Source organism: Xiphophorus maculatus, chromosome 23, assembly GCF_002775205.1.
Source record: "Xiphophorus maculatus strain JP 163 A chromosome 23, X_maculatus-5.0-male, whole genome shotgun sequence".
NCBI lineage: Eukaryota > Metazoa > Chordata > Actinopteri > Cyprinodontiformes > Poeciliidae > Xiphophorus > Xiphophorus maculatus.
In genome coordinates, this window is record NC_036465.1 from 20,529,185 (window position 1) to 20,555,686 (window position 26,502).

General features: G+C 38.9%; 1 protein-coding gene across 5 annotated transcripts in view; it reads left to right on the forward strand.

Moving 5' to 3' along the window:
• Positions 1-24,650, forward strand: part of LOC102222063 (glutamate receptor 3-like) — a 123,902-nt gene extending 99,252 nt beyond the window's left edge. The window contains exons 10-16 of one of the 5 annotated variants that reach the window (XM_023328953.1): positions 872-1,078; positions 3,096-3,469; positions 4,985-5,183; positions 14,908-15,155; positions 15,903-16,017; positions 20,521-20,768; positions 22,935-24,650. In XM_023328953.1, coding sequence (XP_023184721.1) covers positions 872-1,078; positions 3,096-3,469; positions 4,985-5,183; positions 14,908-15,155; positions 15,903-16,017; positions 20,521-20,766 — 1,389 coding nt within the window. In that variant the 3' untranslated portion in view covers positions 20,767-20,768; positions 22,935-24,650. Of the gene's footprint in view, positions 1-871; positions 1,079-1,167; positions 3,470-4,984; positions 5,184-14,907; positions 15,156-15,902; positions 16,018-19,063; positions 19,799-20,520; positions 20,769-22,934 lie in introns of those variants that run through there. The other 4 variants (XM_023328954.1, XM_023328956.1, XM_023328955.1 and 1 more) reach the window with 4 other exon arrangements.
• The last annotated feature ends 1,852 nt before the right edge of the window (positions 24,651-26,502 follow it).

A 26,502-nucleotide genomic window follows, 5' to 3' on the forward strand; every position in this document is an offset into this window, starting at 1 on the left:
TTGTCAGCCACAAAGATCAAATTGGGTGTGGCATTATATATATCGCCCAAATCATTACACTGTCACTTTCAGTCTAACCTGTAATATAAGGCATCCATGCTTTTATGTTGTTTATACCAAATTGTATCCTTTAAATTTTACAGCTTCAATTGAAATGCATCGGACTTTGCCACATGTCAGTGTCTCAGTCCTTTGAGCCTGTGTTCACTGCAGCCGCAGTTTTCTGTTGTTAGCTGTCAGTGGTGACACAAGGTGTTTTTCATGTTGCTGACACCAATCGTCTCCGAGATCGCAGATAGTTGCAACAAGTGGCTTCTTGAGATGTTGTTGCCTTTCTATTATCTTGATCCAGTCTACCCATTCTCCTCTAAATTATGGCATCAGCCATTTCTCAGTTACAGACCAGGCTGTCGGGCGCCAACACCTGACCATGTTCCTCATCTTTACCACATCAAGATGCCTTAAATGTATGGAATTGCTGTGATGTAATTAGCGAAGTTGCTATTTGTATTGCCAAGCATTTGAACAGGGATACCTAATAAAGTGGCCACTGAGTGAGGATAAACTAATATTTAACATCCTAATTATGAGAACAACCTTAACCCTGAACAGCAGGGGAAGTTTGAGGAAAAAGGTGGATTAAGAATTACTCATGGATTATGGAGTTAGAGGTTAGGAGGTCAGGGATAAAGAAAATCTCTAAGTTAAACTGCTCCAATGTCAAAAATACTTGTGTGTGTATCTTTTGTTTGTGTGTGTACGTGTTCGGTGTATGTGCATGTATTTGAACGCATGTTTGCATATTTCTGTACTTTTTATACGTGTACAAGGGCATAGGAGTGAATAAACCAGCATATGTTTGAATCAACAGGAAGCTCCTTATGTGATGTACAAGAAAAATTATATGCATCTGGAGGGGAATGACAGATATGAAGGCTACTGCGTCGATTTAGCATCTGAGATTGCCAAACATGTTGGAATTAAGTACAAACTGTCAATAGTAATGGACGGCAAGTATGGAGCCCGAGACCCTGAGACCAAGGCGTGGAACGGGATGGTGGGTGAACTGGTCTATGGGGTGAGTACTGGGAGTCTCGATTCTGCTGATTACATGACAGTTTGCAAGGAACTTCAACATGAGAGGAGATCTCATTTTTCTGTCTTAAGGTGATCACCAAACCCGCGGTGAACTCATCAGCTCTTGCCCCAGTTCAAAGTCCCATGATGTCCCTTGAAGCTCAGCTGTGAGTGAATTTGTCAAATGCAGCCTGAAGCATTGGGGAGTTGGTGATCATCTTGAGACGGAGAAAATGAAATCATTTCTCAGTGCTGTTCATTGCAATTAATCCTTCTTGCTTAGTTTAGAAACTGTCTCTCTCCCTTTCTCTCCCTCAGTCGAAACAGAGGTAGGTACATGAAAACAATGAGTCCATATGGCAAACACACTGTAATCACTTTGATGAATGAAAGATTGTATGTCTTTGAAGTGACTGTGTAATTATGTTCAATGTTTCACGTGTTTGATGAATTATGCCAGATTCACAGCTGAGTAATCTGCTTTAGAATCAACAGCTAAATGATGGTTTGCGGTTTGAAGCAACAAGATCCATATGGCGCTGCGCTTCACAACCTTTTGCATTAAGGACGGGGGTCACGGTGTGTTATACATCTGACGAGAGTCAGCATGGGCACTTGCAACACCTTAAGAATTTCCCAAATTATCCCAACCCCTCCCAGTCACCTTTTTTTGAGGCCTCAATAATTGAGCAGAGGCCAAATACAAAATGCATGAGAGTCAGACCTCCTCGCTTGTTCAATATCCTTACTATCAGCTGGAGAGATTGCACAGTTTCATGTGCCAAATAATCTTTCAAATAGGAAAAGTCCACTCCCTGCAGATGAAAGTGGTGGGAAACTGATTCCAAACACATTGCAGTCAAGTCTTTCCAGCTCTGCGCCTTTACAGCAGGTGGGCTGGTTCTAATAGTTTTGTACATTCTGACCTTTTGACCAGTAAATTAATTTGATTTTAGTTGTCTTTAAAAGGTTTGGCCCGAGGCTCCTCTTTATTGTTTTGTTTGCCTGGCCGTTGATTGAACACAGCACAGGAATTAAATGGTTATAGCCCACATCTTAGTGTTGCTTTGACAGGGTAAAGAAAACAGTCGTGTTTATTGGCTCTATTTGTGTCGCTCCTTGCTTCGACCTCATAAAAAGCAAACACTCTCCGCCTTGTGCTCCTTCAGTTCGATGTTTTCTCATTTTTTGACATGAAAAGGCAAACGCAGCACAATGTAACAATGGACGCTATTGTCTTTTCCCACACTTGCTTCTTTGAAGAGGAGCATTATTTAATTAATCACACACACACAGTATGCACTAACATTGTCTGACATGATTAATTATTTTCTTCTGCTTTTACAGAGAAAGCTGTTGTGATTTCTGAAAAAAAGGGCAGCACCACCTTCATTGGATTTGTTTTGATAGCGTAATGTGATTGAAGTAGCAGAGCAAAGGGAGAAGGAGATAAAGAGAAACAGCTTGGAGAAAAAAAAATACAGCGCCAGAATAAGCTATGTTTGGGAAACCAAGTGGAAGACACTGCCAGTGTTTCAGATGTCTATGTGCAGCAATGATTTTGCATTCTGCAGATAAAAATGTCTAATTAAACACATGCACAGTTTTTTTTCTGTGCTACTTCCGTGCAAAAATTCAATTTGGTGTTTTGTTTCTATATATCTGAAAATTTTTCTTCCACTTTCTGCCTCATTTAGTCAAACATTGCTCAAATACCCGTCTGTCTCAATGGGTCATTTCCAAGCTGCCTCTCTCTCTGAGCTTTTTCTCTTTTCTACCTCCAAATAGAACAATATTTCTGTGTAAAATTTTGCTTCTCATTTCAGGCCTTGCCTACATTTCCAGCAACGTTTTTTGCTTTTCTATGTGATTCACCTTTTTTTTTTTTACAGCTCTCGTTAAAACAGAATTTTTTCTTAAAAGTCATATGTAAACTGAGATTTTAAACAGCTGCAGTCGTTCACACATACAATGACCTATTTCCCTAACATGTTCCCTGTGCATGTCCCTATTTCCAGAGGGCAGATATAGCCGTTGCGCCTCTCACCATTACTCTGGTTCGAGAGGAGGTGATAGACTTTTCCAAGCCTTTTATGAGCTTGGGCATCTCCATTATGATAAAGAAGCCACAAAAATCCAAGCCTGGCGTTTTCTCCTTCCTGGACCCGCTGGCCTATGAGATCTGGATGTGTATAGTGTTTGCCTACATTGGTGTGAGCGTGGTACTGTTCCTGGTCAGTCGGTTCAGCCCGTATGAGTGGAACCTTGAGGAGCAGGATGAGACCAAAGACCCCCAGACTCCCCCCGATCCTCCCAATGACTTTGGCATCTTCAACTCTCTGTGGTTCTCACTGGGCGCCTTCATGCAGCAGGGCTGCGACATCTCTCCAAGGTGGGTGAACTTCAGTAGACACCTAGTTAAGGGATAGAGTACAAATAAAAGTGTAATTTTATCTGGATTGTGGTCAGAGGTTTGCATGCATAGCACAAATGTTGTATGAACAACATTTGTTGCTGGCAGAAGAAACAAAAAAAACTAAATGTTTTTTGAACCGCCCACACCAGTGTCGAAGTTTCTACCATCTAGCCTTTAATTTATTGGAAAATGTAATGATTTTGAGATGGTCCTCCTTTATTATTATTCCATTCACTTTATTGGAAACACTAGTGCCACTCACAGGGAAAAAGTCCCTCTGCTTGACACCTCCATGACAAATGGTAAAATGTTCCTACATTTGGAAAATTCTCCTCAACTCCTCCAAACATTCTTCACCTCTTTCGGTAAAGTGTTTGGTCTCTCCATTTGTTCGGAGTGCGGTCAACCTGACACTACCATTATTTTTTTGTTCTGCACACCAAGGTAGTAACAGCTCTGAATTGACCATCTTACAATATGCAAGTATTAGTCCTCCCCGCCAGTGCAATGTAGTGTTTGCAGCTGTCTGTGGGATTTAAAGTGCAATCAAACTGAAAAGCATAGCTAGGCACCGTGTCAATACACACACTGGACAATTCATTGTGAAGTGTGCCAAAACAAACAGATCAGTGGACTTCAGCCAAGGGTAGTTCCTTTATAAGTGGTGGCACCTGATAAAAGGAGAATACTAAAAAGGTGTTGCACACCATTGATATGTTTTACCCTCTATAATGGGGGACGTCTGATGTATTTTATGTGAGACGCTCCATATAAACTCAATCCATTCCACCTTTTGTTTTTCAAACCCAGCTTGAGTTTTGAGAGCTTGGATTTATGGTTGGCTACCTCTAAGTAGCTTCTCTCCAACTTAAGACAGCCTCACTTAATATTAGTGAGGGTATATGCATGTATTTAAGTGCATGTATGAGTTTAGCCCCATGTTGATACGAAAAAATTAACAAATTAGTTCTTCAAATTCTTGTTTTAAATATTCACACATCTCGTGTTTTTATTAGCGGTAAGCAAGGAATCATCATAACTAAGAAAAAAGTTTCAAAATATCTTTGTGTAATTGTGCACTAAATTACTGAAATACATGGATTTTTCATTAATATTCTAATTTATTGACTGAGTGTAGCTGACATTTATGCTAATGGTGATACACATGTTAACTTCTGACCAGAATTCTGCATGTTTTTCCTAACTGCACACTGTCTCACAGTTTGCCACTTGAAGCTCTGGAGTAATCTTTGACACAGACTTGAGAGCCAAAAACATTCAAAGATGTTTTACTATTTTCTTTGGAAGTGTGCTTTTCTAACTCCCTAATGCGTTTTCATCTCAGTTTTACGAGTTACCAGGAAATTCTAATGACTGATCCAATCATCTATACACTGAACACAACTGGTAGATGTTAGCAGCTCGACAGGCACCACATGTCGCTCTAATTGCATTTTTTGTTTCCCCCGTCATACACCGTCCCTCTGTCAGGTCTCTTTCAGGGCGTATTGTTGGTGGTGTTTGGTGGTTCTTCACCCTCATCATCATCTCCTCCTACACTGCCAACCTGGCTGCCTTCTTGACTGTGGAGAGAATGGTGTCACCAATAGAGAGTGCAGAGGATCTAGCAAAGCAGACAGAGATTGCGTACGGCACTCTGGACTCAGGCTCGACAAAAGAGTTTTTCAGGGTGAGTGGAGTCAGAAAAAAGGTTTTTTGCGCAATGCACCAGCTGACTCGTAGCTGCATTTTCAGCTGAAGTGGTAAATCATGTAGAGCCCTAAATATTAAATCATAAACCTTCTCTATGTCCTTGATAGACAACTCCTCGCAGCTCTTCCTTTTTGTGCTTTCAGAGAAGAACTCCTCACCTGTGAAAAATTCACCCAAATAAGTCATGTTGATGAAGTATCAATTCTTGAACTCATTGGAGAGGAATGTCAAATTTATGCAGCATGCGCTGCAGTGCGCAACCTTGAGGCCTTCCGAGGCTGTCAGCAGAAAGCATGATAACAACACTGAAGGCTCAGAGGTGATAAAAACAGGAGGCTAATCAAAGCACCCACATAAGACTCAAACTCTGAAGGGTCAGTTCATGAGTTATAATTAGCAAGGTAGCCATGGCTGGCAAATTAGGTGTGATGAGGAAGAGCCCCCGCAGGTCAAGCAGAACGGTCGAAAAGACATTTCAGAAGGAATCAGCAATATGTCTGCCGGCCTGAGAGACTAGCTCAGCAATTAAGTTATAAATTACTTACAATCTGAGGTGTGAGTATTTGAGTCTCTTAGAACTAATCACATGCTCACTGTGCAAGAGCTAACCAAAGCTACGTGTTGTCTGGACAATCAATCTTTTGCTTTGAGATCCATAGATCTCTTTGCTCATGGCGTGTTCACAATAGCATTCCTGAAAACAAATTCATGAAACGTTGCTCTAACTGTGATGACAAAAAGGCAATATGACAGGCTTTTATCTTATGCCCCCTCATTACTCATTACCAGGAGAGAAACATTACATATGTTTACCAGCTGCACACTTTTTAGAGAAAGTCTGAGTCGAATTTTGAATCACAACCACAAAATCCAGAAATAAATCCATGTTCTTTCAGTCAACAAAAGAATGAGGAACTGTCTGCAGGGCTTGATATTTAAAATTCTTTGGATTAAAGTCTGTAACCCCTCATGAGCAAGGCATAAAAGATTGAATTCAGTGCAGATAATGCTTTGTATTTAAGGAAACATATTAGGACTGACAGTAAATTTATTCTTCACAGAATATTTGACAAAACTTGTCACTGATCTGCTTTTTATCAAAAATGCTGTACAGGTGTAAGTCTGTACGGCGCACAGTAGCAGCAATTGACGATGGAGACTCCCTGAAAGGTATGCTGTGTCACAGAGCAATGTGGGATGTGGCTGGGGAGTCCCATTCTTCTGTATTCTGTCTAACGAGTGTCCTAGTTATACATCCCCAAATCTTCAAATAGGAAATGACATGTGTGAAGTTCTATTCCAGAGGACTTTTTAATTAAAGCTGCAGAAGGCTGACAAGGAAGAAAACTCACTGATTAATAGAAGTTCAGGTTCTGTTTCAGATCTGTTTCTTCAGAAAATACATTCAGTGCTAATTAGACCCATACGGCATCAGCCAGCTGGAAATTTAAAATCAAGCCCACTTTTTCAAATCAGACACATGTCATCACGTCTGACACCACTAGTCTCCAATTTTTTATGCTTTCACCTGGTTTATTTTCCAAAGCTTTCCTGACAAGTGAAACAACTTCTATGATCTAAAGAATTTGCTTTCAGTGGCACAAAAAAACGACGTGGAGGCATGAATATTGCATGAATTCACAAGTTTTTGGTTACATTTTTCTTCTCTTCTCCCTGGTTTAAGATGAAAGCACTTTTTAGCTCCAGTCAAATTGACTATTTGTAAAAGTATTTTCTACCTGACTAGAACCGTAACACTCCTTGCGGTTAGTCCCATCATCTGGGAATGCTTTGGATGTTTTTACAAACTCCGGGTATTGTAGCAGATATTCCAGAAAGCCCAAATTCTGGCCTGGAAGCCCATTGATGTGCCCAGTGGAAGCCTCCATTACTCTAGGCATTTGGCAGTGGCTATCTAATAGCTCTTGGCTCCTTTCCCCCAGACTACCATGCTTCCCTGGAAGCATTTCTCTCCCCAGTCGTTAGCCTGTCTGTTGTTTTACCTTGAGATGGTCACTTTACTTGAGCGCTACAGCTGCACTGCAATGCATAAATTGATTTAAGTTTGTCAATTAGTGTTTTCAGTGATTCGAAAACGATGGGGAGGTACACCATTGATTGTATATTTACTCTCCTTATCAGGTACAAATGGGAAAAGTGTATATATATCTGTGACACAGTTATTGGCATCCCTGTGGTCAAAGCTTTGTGCAGCACCGTTTAGCCAATAGAAAAGTAATTTCCCTGCGTAGAGAGAGAGCTTTCATTGACATGCCTTTTCCTAGTGCTGCTTTATGCACTCATCTGTTCAGATCACCCCAATACTTTAAGATATTGTCATTTCACAGTTACTTTGTATCATATTAATGTTGATCTGACCACATGATTTAAAGTTTGTCTTGCAAAAATCAAGGTAAAAAGACCCAATGACATGTGTTGTAAGTTTTTGAGCAGTCAGTCAAAAATGTATTTGCAGTCTCATTGCTTTTCAAGTAGTTCATGATCTCATGCACTCAGACTATATAATCTGAGACCTCAGATCATAAAAGAGAATCCCAGCATCACAAATCCTCCACTATAGTCAACAGTGTGCATGAGGTGATTTTCCCATATAGTTACTCTTTGTTTTTTGCCAAACTGACTTGGAGTGTTTGGTATCGAAAGCTCTATCTCAGCCTCATGAGAGTAAAGCGTACAGTTGGAGACTCCAAACATTGACATTTGTGGAATAATATTTTTCTGGCATTCCTGAGATGTAGCTGTCATCTAAAGATTGTTATGGAGTCATTGTGACCTCAAGAGGCTTGGTATTTTTGCAGCTTATAATAGTGAACTATTACTTCCATGTAACTTCAGTGTAACCATTGCGTGTGGGGGTGTGCGCGAATGGGTGAATGACTGAATACAGTGTAAAGTGCTGTGGACTCCAGCTAAAGTACCAAGAGTTTAGCAAACTTAACATATTTTCATATGTGATTGTAAGAAGGATTTTTTTTAGGCATGCCTGTCAGACAACTTGTTTGCTTGTCCATTACTCTGTTCCTGACTGTTTATGGTTGCAGATTAATGTGGCTGAAAGAAATAGACCTCTGTGTCCCCTCATAATTACACCACAGGGAAACAGAAAATAATGGATGACTAATCCTAAACACTATGATAAACCTAAAGTTGTACAGCATGAATTATAATTTGAATTTCTCAAATGTTTTTTACCTAACAGTATGTTCCTGCAACAAAAGGTCAATTTATTTTAAGGGTTTTTACACATTCTTACTGGGAGAGTCAATAAACTCCATCCAAATTGATCACTGCATTTCTCAAATGCACAATACTGTGAAGACTGGATCAGACAATCTTTGACGATAAAAACAAGTTGACTTGGTTGTTTAATTACCTGTAAAGACATGGGTTAGATGATCAAATGCAATTCCAATGTCCCTTTTTGCACCTCATTTAGTGGCAAAAGATAAAAGAATTATAATTGCATGGGAAATAAAGGGGGGTAGGGGGGCTTTGTTTGCTGCTCCCCTCAAAAGATTGCCTATTAACCAAAGCTTCAATGACAAACTATCATGCATCTTAGTGATCTGCAGGTGTGCTGGAGATTAAGGGACACAACAGCTAGGGTGCAGGCACCAATACGTTCTGCAAAGCATGAAAATCAATTTCACGTCTCAGCTATTGTAACACACACTGTTGTCTCAGGATGGTCTGATACAATGTTTAATAAGCAGCTCTTTGTGCTTAGCAGACCTGCATTAGAGCAGGGTTGCATGGCGAAGAGACAGCAAGGCCATTTTGTATAAGCAAACCCTGATTTGCCCTGGCATCATATACAGCACAACTCCCAGAACTCTTGTCACTTTGTGTTTTAGAATAGCGTTAAGTAAAGGGGAGGTTCTCACTGAGATCAGAGGCTGTTTGCATGAAAAAGAAACCCGACAAACGTGCATGCTGCAAGATAGGCGTAACCTCTGAGGAAAAGTACAGTCCTCCGAGGATTTGCCGAAGTTAAGATGAGCAGCAGCGGGCTCAGTAGAGGAGCTATTGGAGTCCAGCACCGAGCATCAAAGACGAGTAATTGGTATTCAGGGTGAAGCATGTGGCACTTCAGTGACAAAATACACCCCCAGAGCCTCAACTTTCATCTCTTCCTACTTGAGATACAGGTAGTCCTGGTGTACAGGATATTGAAGGGAAGCGGCGATGTCGATGAACAAAATGGAAGGGAAGTTGAGTTGAACGAAATGTAGCAGAGGTCCTCGGCGATGGCCTTTAAATGCACAAGCAGTGGAGCATACGTGGGGGAGGCTGTAATGAAAGCAGTCCTGCAGTGCCAGAGGGAGAGTAAAAAACAGGCTGCAGTTTGGAGGCCAGCGGGCAGAGGGCTGGAAATGCTGCATAACTCAAAATCGATATAGATTAAGTGGTCATTTAAAACGGAGAGGTCAATTTATTTGACTTTGGAGTTTAATCACTTGTCTCTTTAGAGACGTTTTAATGACATCATTGGAGGTTCTTAAAGAAAAAGAAACGCATCTCTCTGCTGAATTTGACAATGATCCTTTAAAATACAGAACTGCAGCGGCAGTCCTCTTTCTTGTCTTTCTGTCCTTTTCTGTCAGAAAAGCAGAGATAATTCAAAGGACTTCATTCAGACGTGTAAGCACTTTCTATGAAGACCTTAAATATATTTCTGCAGAGTAACCTTTTTAAGTACAGGAGGACAGTACTCAACTCCTTATGCAGTTCTGAGCAGTGGCTAAAAACTAGAACCTTTATTCCATATATTAGTATGTTGAGCTCTGAATGAGTGATGGTATAGAAGGAAAAAAAAATCGGAAGGCCTACTACAACACCAACAACATTAAACTTCATTATTTCAGCACTAGAGTCACTGAACTTATTGTTGTTTTATAACAGAAAAGAAAGGTGTAACAAGTGAGGTTGGAATAAATTAATAATATTAATAATAATAATAATAATAATAATAATACACAATAAATATTGTATTGTGTTTCACATTGCTTTAGGTGTGATTCAGGCAATTACATGTAATGTGATTGAATTCATGTTTTTTCTCTGCTCTTGATATGGAAAATGCCTTTTCCATACTTCAGTTTCTTTCCCATTATGTAAATAATATTCTTCCTTTGTTCTTTCCTTCCTTCCTCAACATTTATTTTTCTTCTTGGTCCTCGGAGATATTGATCCCTTTCTATTTCTAATGTTATCATAACCTTACTTTAAAAAATCCTGAACTATCCCTTTAACAAGCCTTTGTAATACTGTATCTAGACTTTATTTGCATTCAGGAGTGTGGCCCACGTATTATATCTCATGTTTAGCACTTATCCAATCTAAGAGAGTTTACAGTATCAGATTTTTGTAAAACAGAGCTAATAAGGATCACTGCTTTCACCATAAGTCTGCCTTTTCCCGAGGCAAGTGATGTCTATTTTCTCGACTCAGGTCAGAGGCTTTGAAAACATTACATTGCAAGACGGCAGGAAGCTCATTGTTTCTGGTTGATTTGCTGGTTGAACACCTACACAGATGATGTAACCGTGTCGCTGAGGTAGGAGGACTGGCTATTTAGGTACTCTGTTACGAAGCCAGCAACACAGTGATTGCTTCAGAATGACTTTTAGAGACACAGAGAAGAGGAGAATAATATGCATGCAAATAGCACAGCTTGGAATCATGTCTTTTTTATTTTTATTTTTTGAAACATGAATTTACATTTTAAACGGCGCAAAGATTTGTGAAGCAGCCATAAATTAACAGGATCATTATATGATGTATAGAATGGCCGCACATATAAAACCGTGTTTCCAACAGCATTTAATAGCTCCTTAAATCGTCTCTTAATTGCTTATGGACTTTGGTAATTGCTCTCTAATTGAATTTCTCATGCTCACCAAAGAACATGAATGATAACGTTTAAAAAGAGATGAGTGATGTTTGTTCGTATTAGTCAGCCCTAAATGTGAATGTGTTTGCGAGGCTGTCTGTGTGCACATTAATGTGCCAGCAGTCAACAATCAAATAGTTCTCTTTCCCTGCTGAGCTCTCTCCTCGAATCTCGTTTTCTCTCCCCGTTTCTCTGCTGGAAGCATCTCAGCTGGGATTTTTAGTTCCAGTGAATCGGCCTATTTGGGTTTCAGTCGTACTTTGCAAAACCTCTCTGATATTGATAAATTGACTTCATAAGGCACCGCAGCAGCACATTCTGTCGTCATTGATCAATGTTGAGATCTATTCTTTTCTCCGATGCACAAGGAGCTTTCCCACCGCTGAGAGGATGAGCCTCATGTCTTCTGGGAAATGCCCTCCAAACGAGTCTTATTTTCATGGTGTCACACACTAAATTATAACTGTTGAACAGAAAAATAATAAAAATAGCAGTTCTCCCTGAGTGCCGCTCCCCTTGTTTGTTGTGTTTGTAATAAAGCAGAACTGATATAACCCAAGCATCGGGTTTTGTTCATTTCAACGGGGGAACATTCATCAAACAGATTTTTATGTTTGTGTAATGTCGCTGCCTCATCTTAGCCTCACCCATGGCCCGATGTGCAGCGACAGATGCCTGCAAACAAACTATATGATTACATAAAGCCAGAGAAGCACTTTCATTCGGTCAAGGTTAATGCTTTTGTTTAATAATGGGAATGCATTAGAGATGGATACTCTACTGTTAGACAGACTCCTACTAATTCAAGGCAGAGATCCCTCTATAATAATCAGCATATTTAGACAGGAAGAGCAATGCAATTGATGATCTGCTGTTATGTTAAAAAAAAAAAGCAATGATTTCTAGGAGGAAAATAATATTACCAAGTTCTTAAACTAGTAAAATAAAGCATACTTTAAAATCTATGATGTATTTTATTCTTCTGCATAATGCACAACACATCCAAGACCCTGCAAGCAGCCTATTCTTGATTTTATTTCTCCCCTGTAGCTAATTGTAAAATCCAGTCAGAAGGCTGATAATCAGATAAACCAAAGCATTGGTCCATAAACCAATTTCTCGGTTCATGGATCAAGTCATTATTATAACTTTAATCATTATTTAATAAGATTATATAATCAATATTTCATTGTTTAGGGGTTATTCAAAATATAATTTAAATAATTACAATGAATTGACTAACTCTTAAAAACATGGCTTGTGGCTGTTTGGAGGAAAAATGGTAAATAATTCCTTCAGATGCATGAAAACGTGAGTAACACGTTGATAGCAAACAAAGACATTGTTCTAGACTGTAAAGCTCTACGTTTTTGGTCCCAACACTATAAAAACTTGTTGAATGAACAGAAAATGTGGCCTTTTCATCACAGTAAAACAATCATGTTAAGGAAACTGGACACACTGATAAAAAAGAAAAGAAAACAAAGCAGTACTTTAATCTGAATTTATCTGGGAATTTAACTTGCAACACAAAAGTTACTCTCCGTTGGCTTATTTTTTCTTTAACATCAGCGGTGAAACAGTAAGAAAAATATGGCTGGGGAGAAAAGTTCACTTTAAGTAAATTACACAAAAATAAATAATAAAAACATAATCATATTAAGATGGCCACCTTAAAAAAAATTCCACTTTGTTTGATTCAGATCAGTGACGTCACTCGAGGCAGTAAGAATTGGCATTAGACGTCTACAATTGACAGCTGTGAGGTTTGCAGTTATCAGCTGGCATTAGTAAATACTCTGGCAGAAAAGCAGCTTTTAACAGATTCCAGTGTAGCTTCAGAAGCCTTTTCATCTCGCCTGTTAGAATTTACCCCTGGTGAATGCAACTCAGATGAAGAAGAATATAATAAATACCAGTCAGAGCAAGAGTTCAAGATGCATGGGTTTCAGCACTACTGATTTCAGTGAGACTCCCACAAACAACAAGCCATGATGTATGCTATTGACAGCTGATGCCATAGCAACCTGGGATGAAGACAGTCATTGCGTCAAAAGTTTTTGGACCGAGTGTTACAGATTTGAACCTCTGAGTTATAAAAACATATCTCTACATTTCTATTTCAACGTGGTTGATTCCTAAAGTTGTTTGCTTCATATTAATGTCATACTTTGCTCGCATAGCATCAACTAGCCACCTAGAATATTCAGTATTGGAATACATACAGATTCAGTGTAGTACACAGAAGGGACAAAATCACTTACCAGTAGTCTGTGATGTGACTGTTTTTTTTTTATTTACATTTTGCCTACTGATGTTGGCTAGAATAACAGCACTGATCCTCTTCTTTCGTGCTCCTTTTATTGTCAGTGCATAAATCCATACCATGTTTAGATAGTTCCACTCCAACCACACTGAGTAAGTAAGCACTACTGAAGTAACAATTTTATTAAAAAGATGTATAAGATGAAAAGAGAAAAAAAAACATTGAAAACTTGCAAATCACAAAACCTTACTCATCCCTGTGAAATAACATTGCAGTAGTGCAAATAATAAAAAATGGCATGTTGGTTTATATGTAGCATAATATTGTTTGTATGTTAGAAACAATTCAACAACAGCAAAAAATCTTGTCAAATGAGATAAAATGGTTGTGTTAGAAAAAAACAATAAAACCAGTTAAACCAACCTACTGAAGGTAAATAAGTTCAATAAAAGTTAAACCTGTGCAGATTCATGTTGTAAAACTAAATGAATAAAAAAAAAGCAAAATCATTGTTTTTTTTTGTTTCATTCAACAATTTATTTTTAAATGTTGATAATAAAATAAATAATTCTACAGCTCTGAAATAAAAACAAATGCATGCACAAAAGCAAATTTCTAGTTAAGTCTGCTTCCTTAGATTGTTTTCATTTTATTTTACTACATTCAAACAAAGTGCGTCTTTACTTTATGTCTTCATGGGACAGTTTTTGAACCACAGCTCATCTCTGCGTGGACAATGATCACAACAAGATGTGTGACATTGCGGTGCCAAAGTCAGTCCAGCAGCACTGAATATTTTAATTGATGCTTATTATAGATAGCGTCCAACTCTACCCGATTTCACAGTCTCACTAAGCCTGACCTGCGGCGCTGGAGAAGCACTCGTCTCTGTCACTTTGTCACGGGCGCTTTGTTGTTCACTTCCCCAGCTTCCTCTGCACGACGCCTCTGAGTCACACTCAAGATATTTCATTAACCATGTTGCTGTGTGAGTGTAATAAACTCTACAAGTTGAAGATGAACTATAAACAAAACCTTATTTCACTCACTGAGGCTGAATCTCCATCAAGAATATTACGCTGGAATTGTGCAGGTTTTTAAATAAAAAGATCATTACTTGCTGTTTACTGCCTGTTGAATTATTTATTAAAGTATTTTTAGAACCAGGTAATAAATACAATTTTTTTTGCACAACTTTACAGTGGAATGATATTGATGTGTGATGCTCATACACATGCAGGGACTTTGGGATGTTACATATTTTCAGTGCGTTAGGTCTGCAGAGAGAAGATGGATTTTGTACATTTTTGTACCTCATGATCATGTAACCGTTCATCATGGTTGTATTTTCTGGAAGTATTCAAAGATATCGTACAAACTTTCCTAGATGTCTATGACTACTTCGCAGCAGCGCCTCTTTAAATCAAGTGATCACTAAGCACGAAAATCCAGCAAAATCCATCCCGTGGATGCGAGTTGTTGAAGCTTCTGAAAGTCTTTCTCCTTTTCTCCTCCGCACAGCGATCCAAAATAGCGGTGTACGAGAAGATGTGGTCTTACATGAAATCCGCAGAGCCCAATGTGTTTGTGAAGACCACGCCAGATGGCGTCGCCCGAGTGCGAAAGTCAAAGGGCAAGTTTGCCTTTCTCCTTGAGTCCACGATGAACGAGTACATCGAGCAGCGGAAGCCGTGCGACACCATGAAAGTGGGAGGGAACCTCGACTCCAAAGGCTACGGTGTGGCGACGCCCAAAGGCTCAGCATTAAGGTGGGTGGAATATTATAACAATATCCCCCATGTTGTTATAGTATTCCACCTACCCTGATGTCCCCCTGTTGTCATTCTCTTCTCTTCTTGTTTTGTATGGAAGCAGAGGTAACGGTAGTAATGCCCTTAACTGTACTTGGATTCAAAGGTTATTTGATGTTTTTTTCTGCATAGAATTGCTGTTTTATGTTAGAAAAAAAAATCCAATTTAATCCAGATGAAAAGGTAAACGTTAACAATCATTTCATATTTATGTCTTTCTTACTGCTGTTTTTTTTCTCTCCTTCTGTCCCGTGTGCTGTCCTACCTGACTGTTGTGTTGTCACTTTTAATTTAACAGTTCAATGGTTTTTCAATTTAGCCTTTAAAAGCTGCGCTGTCACGTGTGACGAATGTTAATTGCATGATGTTTGTTGTTGTTACCTTTTCTTCTCAATGACAAGTGTCCCCATCCCGCACACTTCAGTTCTAAACTACGTAACCCTTCATGCCACCTTTTTCCAAGATTTAACACTGTCTCTGCCTTATATGAGCCTTTTTTATCTCTCCATATTCTTTAAATTCTTAAACAATTTGTCCTTTTCCTAGACCATTCTGATTAACAGTAGTCTGTGCATAAACCCCTTCTTTGACACTGGTAGTTTCTCTACCATTGCTTCCTAATATGACTTATTATCATTATCACTTTGCATTAGATTTCTCACGGACCTGTGCATTTTCTTACAAGTTATGTTTTATCGTTTCAAGAAATGCTGTTAACCTGGCAGTTTTAAAACTGAATGAGCAAGGCCTCTTGGACAAATTGAAAAACAAATGGTGGTACGACAAGGGAGAGTGCGGCAGCGGGGGAGGTGACTCCAAGGTCAGCCTCGATGTCACCACAATCGGGTACCATAGTTCAGAGTAATCGGCAAAGCTGTTAGCAAAGAACGCAACCGAAATCCATCCTGATCCAGACCAAACCAACCAACCTGCTGCACTGAGGCAGATGATAGTTTAGGCTCACCAGATGGTGTAATGGCTTATTTGGAAGCTAAGGAGCTTTTGCCTTAACTAGCTGAAAAACATCACTTGTAGAGTTAAAATTCTGAGAAGTACACGGCCTCTGAGGCTTCTGGAGGTGAATGTGGCTGCTTTATAGTTGTGAAAGGATTAAATGTGTTCATTCACCCTGATGTAAAGGGCAATTCTATCAGTATCGGGGAGTAATAGAGATGCATTGATCAGAATTTTCTGGCCAATTTATGTTCTGTGGTTTTTGTAAAGCTTTGGCATGTCAATAACACTTTTTACCTGATTCTGGTTTCTCTTTAAGAACTGCATTGTAAAAAATATAATAGCATTGCGGTTAATAATTTCAAAATCGGCTTTACTATTTTCGAAGACAAATTAATTACAGGGCTGACATTTTAACCTGACTTTAGCATTCTCTGTTCGCAGTTTACACAATTAATGTAGTTAATATTACAAAAAATTGCACTCTGTGTATTAAAATTAAAATGTATTAATCAGAAATTTTTTAAATACTACACTTTTTGAAATCCAAAATGTTCCATTATAGAGTTCTTGAAAGCTAAAAAAGGATAAAACTGACCAAATGTACTATAGCTTGTTCAATTTTCCTGTGCTTTCACACAGCCTACAACAACCTACAACTATTGAAAATAGTTACTTTCAGGCTTGAGTCAGTAACAGTATACCACACAAAAGAGTGTTGCTGTCAGCGAACACACCATACACACAAATGTTTGGTGTTTTCACTGATTGGGAAAAAGATAACTGTTTGAGTTTTTGGCCTAGGTTCATCTTATTTTGATCACCAGCTGATTTCACAGTGCACATTAAGTTATAATAGCTGAAAAAGTCACATTTACTTATAGAAAAGAGCTTGTCAACAATACTACTTTATAAAAGTCAACATAAGTGCGGTTTTGGGGATTTGGTAAAAGTGGCTTTGCTGTACTTAGGTAGACAGCTGCTTCACATTAACAGCTCAGGTTAAGAGGAACCAGTTTTTCTCAAATGGAAAATGGCTGCTAGACAGAGGCAGACCATAAAGCAAGGGGAACAGCGGTGTCTTGAGGGGACTAAGCATTACAGGCAAACGTGAGAACTCTAATTAAAGACCACACTTTTGCTTTTTTTTGTTTTGTTTGTTTTTGTTGTTGTTTTTTAATGAAAGCTACCTGTGGTTTGAATCCTTTCCAACTGTGACCCCTCAGAGCACCAGATCTCCCCAACCTGTTTTCCAGTGCGCCAACCAGTAGTCCAAGGTGTGAATGATTGTTGGGTTCTGACAAAATCCAATTTAAATTCAAACTTTAAATTTAAGGGTTTTTGGGGGGGGGGTTTATATCATCATTCCAGCTTGCAAAAACAGAATGCTTCAATAAAAGACCAAAATTACTTTGCCATACTTATACTGATACAAGTATGTAAATGTCTGACCATAACTGAATTTTTCAATGTCTCTGCTTGGCAGTCTCATCCTTTACAAGAACACTCCTCAATGTAATCTTTGTCCTTTACACTTTTTTATTTTATCAAGCAACTGCTAACTTTTTAGGTCACTTGTTTCAAGAAGCCCCTCTGCCACATACAGCAGTATCCATCACTCTTCTCTAATGCGCTATAGAAGTCCAAGAAATGTACGATCTGTCTGTTTCATGATTTCTCCTCGGGGAAGATTGGAAAGGTAGACTAAACTAGCCTGGAGCGATGTGTTTGGAGCATCCAATCAACTGGTCTGGGACTGCTATGAAGTCCCGTTAGCAGACATGAAGAGATGCACGGATTTGTTTTCACCCAGCAGCTTGCACACACACTCACACGTCCACGCACACACACCCCGAGTTCCCCCTCACCCTCAGGCCCAACACACCGCAGCCCAGATTGACTTTCAGACACAGAGCATGTTGCTGGGTAATTGCATTGTTAATCAATGTCTTTCCAAGTCAAGACAATGGTTTGGTTTTCACACTCTGTTTCTCCAGATTGGCTATGAAGGATATACAGTGGTGTGATCTTCTTTCAGTGCATTAGCTGTCGCATGGATCCCTTCTGGGGGGCAGGGGAGGTAGTAGTTTTGAGGTAGTAGTCAGGTCACTCATTTATCAATGTTCTATGTTTTTTGCTTCTAATTGAACTTTTACATCTGATGAAAAATTTAGCTGAGCTAAAAATGACAAAAACTCATGAAGTGGCTCCTAGATGTGTGCTTTTATCTAGATTAGATTTGTTTTTCTTCTTTCTTACATCTGATCATTTAGATTCCAGTCTAGGCAAATAATACACTTGGTTATGCAGCTGCAGGCAAACATGAGACAAATATGCCACTACTCTTGAGCTTCGTCCTGCAGCCATCGTCTGTTACTAATCTGTCAAAACATAAAGGTTTTCTCCGTGATAAATGGCAGCAAACCTCATACTGCATAATTCCGCATACATTTTTGGGCCCCATTTACTTCCAGATTTACTTTATACTTCCATTTACTTTATTCTTGTCAGTATACACCAAGACAAAAGCATTTTGTTGAAAAACGTAAGGTCTGAATCGTATTTTTCCGCTTAGTAAAGACAAAGCTCCTGACAGAATGACCTGCAGCTGATAGCCTCTGGTTCTCCCTGCCCATGAATTTCTCTGGTTGATGGTCACAGACTTGCAGATCGTACTTTCAGTACCTGCTCGTCGCCGTGTTAGCAGCATCTGCCGATTACTCGAAGCGATTAGGTAGGTCCTGGCTTTACACTAGGGGTTATACAGGTGATAGGTAGAATGCCTGCTCTTTGTGATGTTGACTACAGCCAGGTGTCCTGCTTTATCGCTTTGTAAAGTATGTAGTAGTTTAAAAGTTGAATAACATAAAATAACATAATATAATGTTATTTATGTTATTTCCCACGTGAAGAACTCCTGTAAACCTTGCAGTATTGAAACTCAGTGAACAAGGCATCTTAGACAAGCTGAAAAACAAATGGTGGTACGATAAGGGTGAATGTGGAACCAAGGACTCTGGAAGTAAGGTCAGTCGCTGCAGGTCTTTTGTACTGATTCCAAATTGCATTTTGACGTACTGTTCATATGCAAGACTAAAACTTTCACATTTGAAGTATGCATTTTGTTTATTTGCCACACACACCTTTCTTTTTTTAGAGTACTTTGCCATTTCTGCCACACACTGTTACCCAGTTTCTATGTGGCTTTAGGCACTGCATCCCCAAATATATATTTTTTTCTTTTATGAAATTTTTTATTAGACACTTTTTAGCAGTATAACACATGACACTCTTTTATAAAAACTGTAATGATAACATTAAGGGGAAACTAAACAAGTGCCTTTTTTTTAGATTCAGAATGACAGCAGTTAACACATGTTGATAAATGCTGTTTCTTTTTGCTCATTTCCATTCTTGACATTCATGATACTTCGACCATTATGCTGCTGTTTCTATTTACCAAACTGTTAATGAAAAATTGATTTGTTTGCGTTCTTACTACTTTGCATCGAGATGTGTCTGTTAGATTCTGCGGCCTCCTGTGGTGTGATGAACAAGCAAAACCCTCTTATTGTGATGAGTTACACAAATTCAACCTCTCTGAGCAGCGGGAGCGCCGCAGGGCGTCCTCCAAATTTTGTGGTGACTCACAGAGGAGACTTACATGCTTTGCTTGAGCATTACAACAAGTCGAAGAATGTAATAAACCTGATATTTAACCCTCTGAGATCCACACAAATAACATGGTAATATAAGGTCTTATATAACTCCATGCTCATAAGGTTAAACTGCAAATAGTAAAACTCTAATAAACAAATTTTTCGTAAATACATTTGGTTGGCAAACAGCAGCAAAATGGTTTCACGTACAGTAGATTGTTTTTTTTTTCTTTTTTACTTTTAACTGAGCTATCATTTATATGCTATCAACTTGACTGTACTGTATGACATTGGTACCATGAGAGTTATACGTACATGTCTCAGAGAATTAAAAAGACAGGGATTTTTTTTAAGAGCTATCGACCTATGCGATACTGACCGGCTTCCTTTTATGGTTAAGTGCAGAAGCCATTTTACGTACAAGTAGCTCACAACAGAAAAAGCTCTACATTCACCAGCAGAGTAAAGCACACTGGCTCCTTTTAGCAATAATTAGGTTCCTTATCAATTTTTTTGCTAATATTAGGGAATATTTTCAGCAAAAAGCAATAGTCTTGGCTTCTGATTATATAGGATTTTGTTGCTTAGCTGCTGATACCAACGTTGTTGATAGCTTTGAGTAGTTTAAGGCATAGTTTCAGAATTACATTTTGCTCTGCTGACTTTGTTCCACTGCAAAACTCTTAAATCTGGTATTCACTTTCCCCCAGGACAAGACAAGTGCTCTCAGCCTAAGCAATGTGGCAGGAGTCTTCTATATTCTGGTTGGAGGGCTGGGGCTGGCTATGATGGTGGCTCTGATAGAGTTCTGTTATAAATCACGACAAGAAACCAAACGGCTAAAATTGGCCAAGAATACCCAGAATTTTAAGCCGGCTCCCCCGACCAACACCCAGAACTTTGCCACATACAGAGAAGGCTACAACGTGTACGGAACCGAGAGCGTTAAGATCTAGAGGTATGTTGGCTCTCTTTACCTTCCACAGAGTCCCCTGTGCGTCAGAAGAGATGAATCATTTAGTTTTTGTTTTTTTTCCCCCATAGCAGTCAGAGTGAATTATTCAGCTGTGTGAATGCTGCCAGTGAAATTGTTCATGGTTGTCATGTTGGACAAAACCCAATTATTTCCACAGACAAAAAAAAAAAATACAAACTGCTGCACAAACTGGAAAGCAGTTGAGAAACAGGATGGAGTGGTAGCAATAAATAAAACCACATGTTAAATGGAAGATGAATGTTCTGCCATTATCATAGTATTACATCAGATAGATAAGTCAGTCAGCAGTATGGACAGACTGACAGACCCAATCCTGTAAAGTGTTGCAGCCCTTTGGGTCTGAATTCAGTTGTTGTGAGTCCTCTTCCTCTGCCCCCGGGTCAGTAGAGTTGATATCTAAACTGATTCCACACTTTTATCAGATTACACGAGACTGCAGATCTTGGCTGGCCACAGGAGCCCCTCAGCATAACCCATTCTGTCTGTAGACACTCATGCTGCTGTGGACTGGTATTGTCTTGTTGAAAGACTGTCACAGGGTGATGTTTCATGAAACATGAGACATGTAGACAGAGGATGCCACTGCCACAGCCCTCAGCTGTCAGGCTCCTGCGTTGCTATCAGAGGTGACCCCCAGGACTGACCCTGGAAACTTTTAGATGCATCCATGATCCAGCACACCTGAATTCAGTGACTGTTTGCCATTGTATAAGTGAGTCTGTAAAAGTCTCTTGACATTTTCTAACACTGAAGTTTGAAGAGTCATCATTCAATGTTGGCGTGGAAAAAATTACATTAAATTGCTCAGTCTGTAAAATAACATGTTGCTGTACTTTTGTTAAAATTTAAATTTTCAGATGCTGATAATTACTTGACCTGGTGTATTATAATGTTTGAAATCTGGAGCTTGTTGATGTGTAACTGTTTTGTGAACAAGTCCAATTATGGTCTTTCAATATAAATAGCTATTGATCAGCTGTATTCTCATTATCAGTAGGTTTTTAGTATCCTTAAAACTGTGAATACTTTTGTTAATGATTAAGTCTGTTATGGTTAAAATGCTGTCTGCCAAGCATGGCTGAAACTAGGCTCACCAGCCAGCTGTTAACTTGTTCAATTTGATAGAAAATACCTGGAAGCGTTGGAATAGACCAGAACAAACTAAAGCTGTGAAGGTGCACAACTTGAATGCAAATAAAATGAACTGAAAACCACTAAACTGCCTTGTAAGGCCAAGTCAATCTGCAGCCGTAATTCTATGATTGTGAACCCCTCCCGACACGTTGCACCCAGCCGTTCTTCCAAATGCTAATATAAATGCTAATCATGTTGAGCGCAGCTTTTTGAAACCCTTCTCTTAGCAGAGACCGAAACCACATCACATGAAGCATACTGGGGACTTTTTAAGAAGTTTCTAATGTAAAAAAATGCTATTAAGACTTCCAGCTAAAAGCCACTATAAAGTATCACTAAAAATCAGTGGATACCAGGAAATGTCTATAAGTAACAGTCCACTAAGAAATACAAAATTACATGTGCTTTGTTTTTGATTACATTGATTGGATGGGCGTTCTCATTAAAAGCAGTGCGTGACATGTCAAATGTTTCAAATGCCAGAAGAACACATTTTTCCTATCATCTTATTACTGCGAGAAATGGAATCCTCAGATACTCCGTTTTGGTCCAGAGGAGAAAAACCTTTGCATTATATGTACCCAAGACATCTGCAATGATTTCTTTTCACGCTGTGTTCTTTTATCTGATTAGGCAAGAAGTTTGCTGTAAAACAGAACACATCATTTACATCAAATGGCCCAAATTTGATGGCAGGCGCAGAACAGATTTTTGCTTCTGTTGCTGATGCTGTCAGTCAATGTGTTTGGAATATAGCAGGACAGTTGTCAGGAAGCACGTTGATCACGTCTTCTGAAGTCAGAATTGTCAAAAATATTCGCAGGCGATTGATGTTATTTTTGTCACAGCAAACTTTCATGTGCTATAGAAGGTCAAACAAAGACTTCAAGGTGTTAAGGTTCAACATTTCTTCACAAACTTCTGCTGATGTTCGTGTCTCCGTAGCATTCTAAACTCCTCCCATCTTTGCCTCTGCTCTGTTCGTTGACACAGGTTTATGAAACATTTGAGCCGTCATCTACAACTGTGACTAAACATCTGTGAAAGGCACAGGACCACAGGGGTTTGTGCTTCATGACATGATAATCTGCATTGACGACACGACTTGACTGGTCATGGGAAAAGCCGATGAGGTTTCCTCCGCCTCTCAGTGCCTTATGGAACTCTGAGTCTAAACAATGCAACTCGATCACAACGATAATGCTTTTTTGCTTGAAACTCATACGAAACAGAAGAATGATGCAGAGTTAAAACACACACATTATATATATATATATATATATATATATATATATATATAGAAAGGAGAGAATAAAGCCATCATTTACAACTCTAAGCACATTTTGAAGTGCCAGAAAGACAATGTATAATACATGACAATTGGTTTTCTTGTAATCAATATGATCAGATTACTCATCATCCTTCTGCTGCCAGATTTCCACTGGTTCAATGTGCTAAATTTATTTTACTAGATCTACTCAGTGCACTGTAGGACACTGGTTCTTAGATAATCGCTTTTTATGCTGCTGTGAATCCCTTCGAATGACCATGAACTTGAAGAGGAAAGATCTGTTGCATTGGAGCAAAGTGCTTGTCAAGCTCGAAACAAAGATGCGTGTTGTTTGTACTTAGAACTCTGGTGCTGCTGCCAACGTTGTCTTCGGGAAAGTCTGATGGGACTCCGGAAGGAAGGAAGAAGATGACATGAAGCAGGACCTGATTCCCACTTCCAATACTGCCAAGAGTGTGTTTTGTATGACGATGATTATGTAGTCTGGCTAAAGAAAATGCGTTTGGGATATATACGATTTGTAAAATACCAAGGAGGTTTTGATGCTCTGAAAAGTCTTTCCCTGAAACCTAGATTAATTCAAGTCTTCTTTACATCAAAGTAAAACCAAACATATGGGTACTTCAGTTGTGGATTAACTGTAGTCCGATTAAAGGCTTGCAGTAAAGTTTTTTTCTGTATTTTTTTGTTTTCTTGGATTTTATGTCAAATTGCACATTTTCCAATGAGCTGTGGTTTGCTTTCAAAAATGATTTTCTTCCATGAAAATTAAAGTGTTTAGTGATTTTACTTAGTAAACGAAAAATATATAAATACAACAACAACGAAAAAATAGACTTTTTATAAGATGACACTGGGGCATCTCCTGGAGCTTAGCACATTTCCATACTGCTGTAATCAATTGTGTTCTTTCATAAAGACTGTGATTCCATAGGATTTAGGAGGATATTTATCTAATTACCTAAAGCTATGGGCAGATAGTTTTATATTAAAAAAGATACAATGTGAAGACAAATAAAGAGCAAGCAGGAGAGATGTATATATTTAGACAAATGAGAATTACTTATTAACTTTATGACAGATTGGGTTTTCCCTTCTTACATTATTTTTTATTTTTTTTCTAAAGAACTGCATGTGAAAATCAGTGATGCTTGATGAGCCCTGCTACGCACAAACTGATCCTAGGTTTAATGCTAGAAATAAAGTCCTGATTCTTTAAAAAAAAAAACTTGTTTGAATTTGTTTTGATTTTTAGTAGGTGTCACCTCCTGCAGAAAAAAAAAACAAGACAAACAAATGAAATCACCAAGCGTCGTAGTGGTTACAAAAGATGCATGCATAAATTGCTGAACCTCATCGAAGGAGGTGCTGTACAAAGAATTTTAATACATTTTTGTAAATAAAATGTACAGAAAGGTCCTTGTGTCTGTGTGCTTATTTCCTTCTCTTGAATAAAATGTTCTAATGTTAAAACATGTGGATTTATAGACAGTGTTGTAGTAGAGGTTCTCGCATCAGGTTAACCACACTGCAACCTCTGTCGGTGCATCAATAGCCTAAGCAGTGCTCGAGTGGATGAACACATAAAAGGATGAGGTTTGGCTGTAGTGGTACGATATTGAGCTGTTAGTCAGTAAAAGTGTGCGTATTTGGATCAATAGTAAGCACTATCCGCTTTAATCCTGGTATCTTGTCTTGTATCCGCTGATTGAGGGCTACATTGACAGCTTCATCTGACGTGCTCTTTCTTCCCTCCTCACTCTTCACGAAAGCCTTTGTGACATAATCAATAATGTATTATAACCCCCAAAATTTTATGGAAGCATACCTCCTGCTCTATAAGTTTTTGTTGCAGGGTATATTTTGAACAATAGTGTCTTCCAAAAACCTTCACACCCATCAAACCTGTTCTTATTTTGTCACAGTACCACCGCAGACTTGTATTTAACTGGGATTTTATGTGATGCATCAGTGGCTCCCAACCCCCTTGTCCTACATGTTATAGATGTGTCTCTGTTCCAGCACACCTGATCCAAATGATTGCATGACCTCCTCTGCAAGCCATCTGGTGCTGTTTAATCCTGTCAATCACCCAGTTATTTAAGTCAGGCATGTGGCAGATAGGAAAGAACTTAAAAATGCCGAATGGGGGTGTTTGAGGACTTGTGTTGGAAGCAATTGAGATAGATCATTACAAAATGACAAACACATTGTGGAGTTTGCATTAAAAGTTATATAAGGTTTTCAATTGCTTTTAAAAATAAAGATCACAAGTATACTACACATTTGTTTTCAGTCCCATTTCCTTAGATACACCTAAAGTGATATGTATATCCTAACCAACAAGTCTTTGGGAGTATAGCTCTACCAGCTTTTCACAAATACAAACGTAAACATTTGTCCATTATATATCATAAAATAATGAAAGCTTCGTCAGACTGGATGGTGGCGCAGTAAACTTCAGTTTTTTGATCTTGTTTGAGATTCTCTGTTTTCGGAACAGTCTGCCACATTAATAAGCTGCGATCTAAATTCCTCTGCTTGACAGTGAACTTCCATGCCAGTCTCAAATGTTTCGCAGCCAGGTTTTCTTCCACTATTCCCATAAATTTAACTTTATTTGTCTTCCCATTAGTCCTGGAGAGATGTATTCCCACAACAAGATGCTGCCGCTGGCATTTCTTACCATGGGCATGGTGTTCAGGGTGATGTCCAGTGTTACTTTTTCTCCATGCAGTTGTAGCAAAATAGTTCAATTTGGTTCTCAACAGACCAGAACACCTTTTTCAAAATCTTTGCAGTGAGCTCTACATGCCCTGTGGTACACTCTAGCTACTTTTTTCTTTCTTACCAGGATGACTGTTGGACATTCTTCCATAAACACTGGATTTGTGTAGGCTGCAACTATTAGCTGTCTTGTCAGCAGATTCTCACAACCCGGGTTGTGGATCTCTGCAGTGACTACTGGCCAGTTTATGAGCTGTTTTTCTGATTAATTCTCTCCTTACCTGGTCTTTCTGTTTAGCTGAACAGCCATATCTTGGTAGGTTTGTAGTTGTTTCATAAGCTTCCCATTTTTTGAGTCTTGTATATGGTTGACCTGAACTACATCTGAAGGTTTTTACCGACTGTGTTGGTGGTTTCAGGGTCTGCATCTCAGGTGAAATGAAAGCCTCCTTACAGAGATCCGATCTGCCAAAGCTCAAATAACAAATCCATCAAACATGACAAAAACAATGCTGGTTTTGTTCTTATTTTTCATTTTGGAAG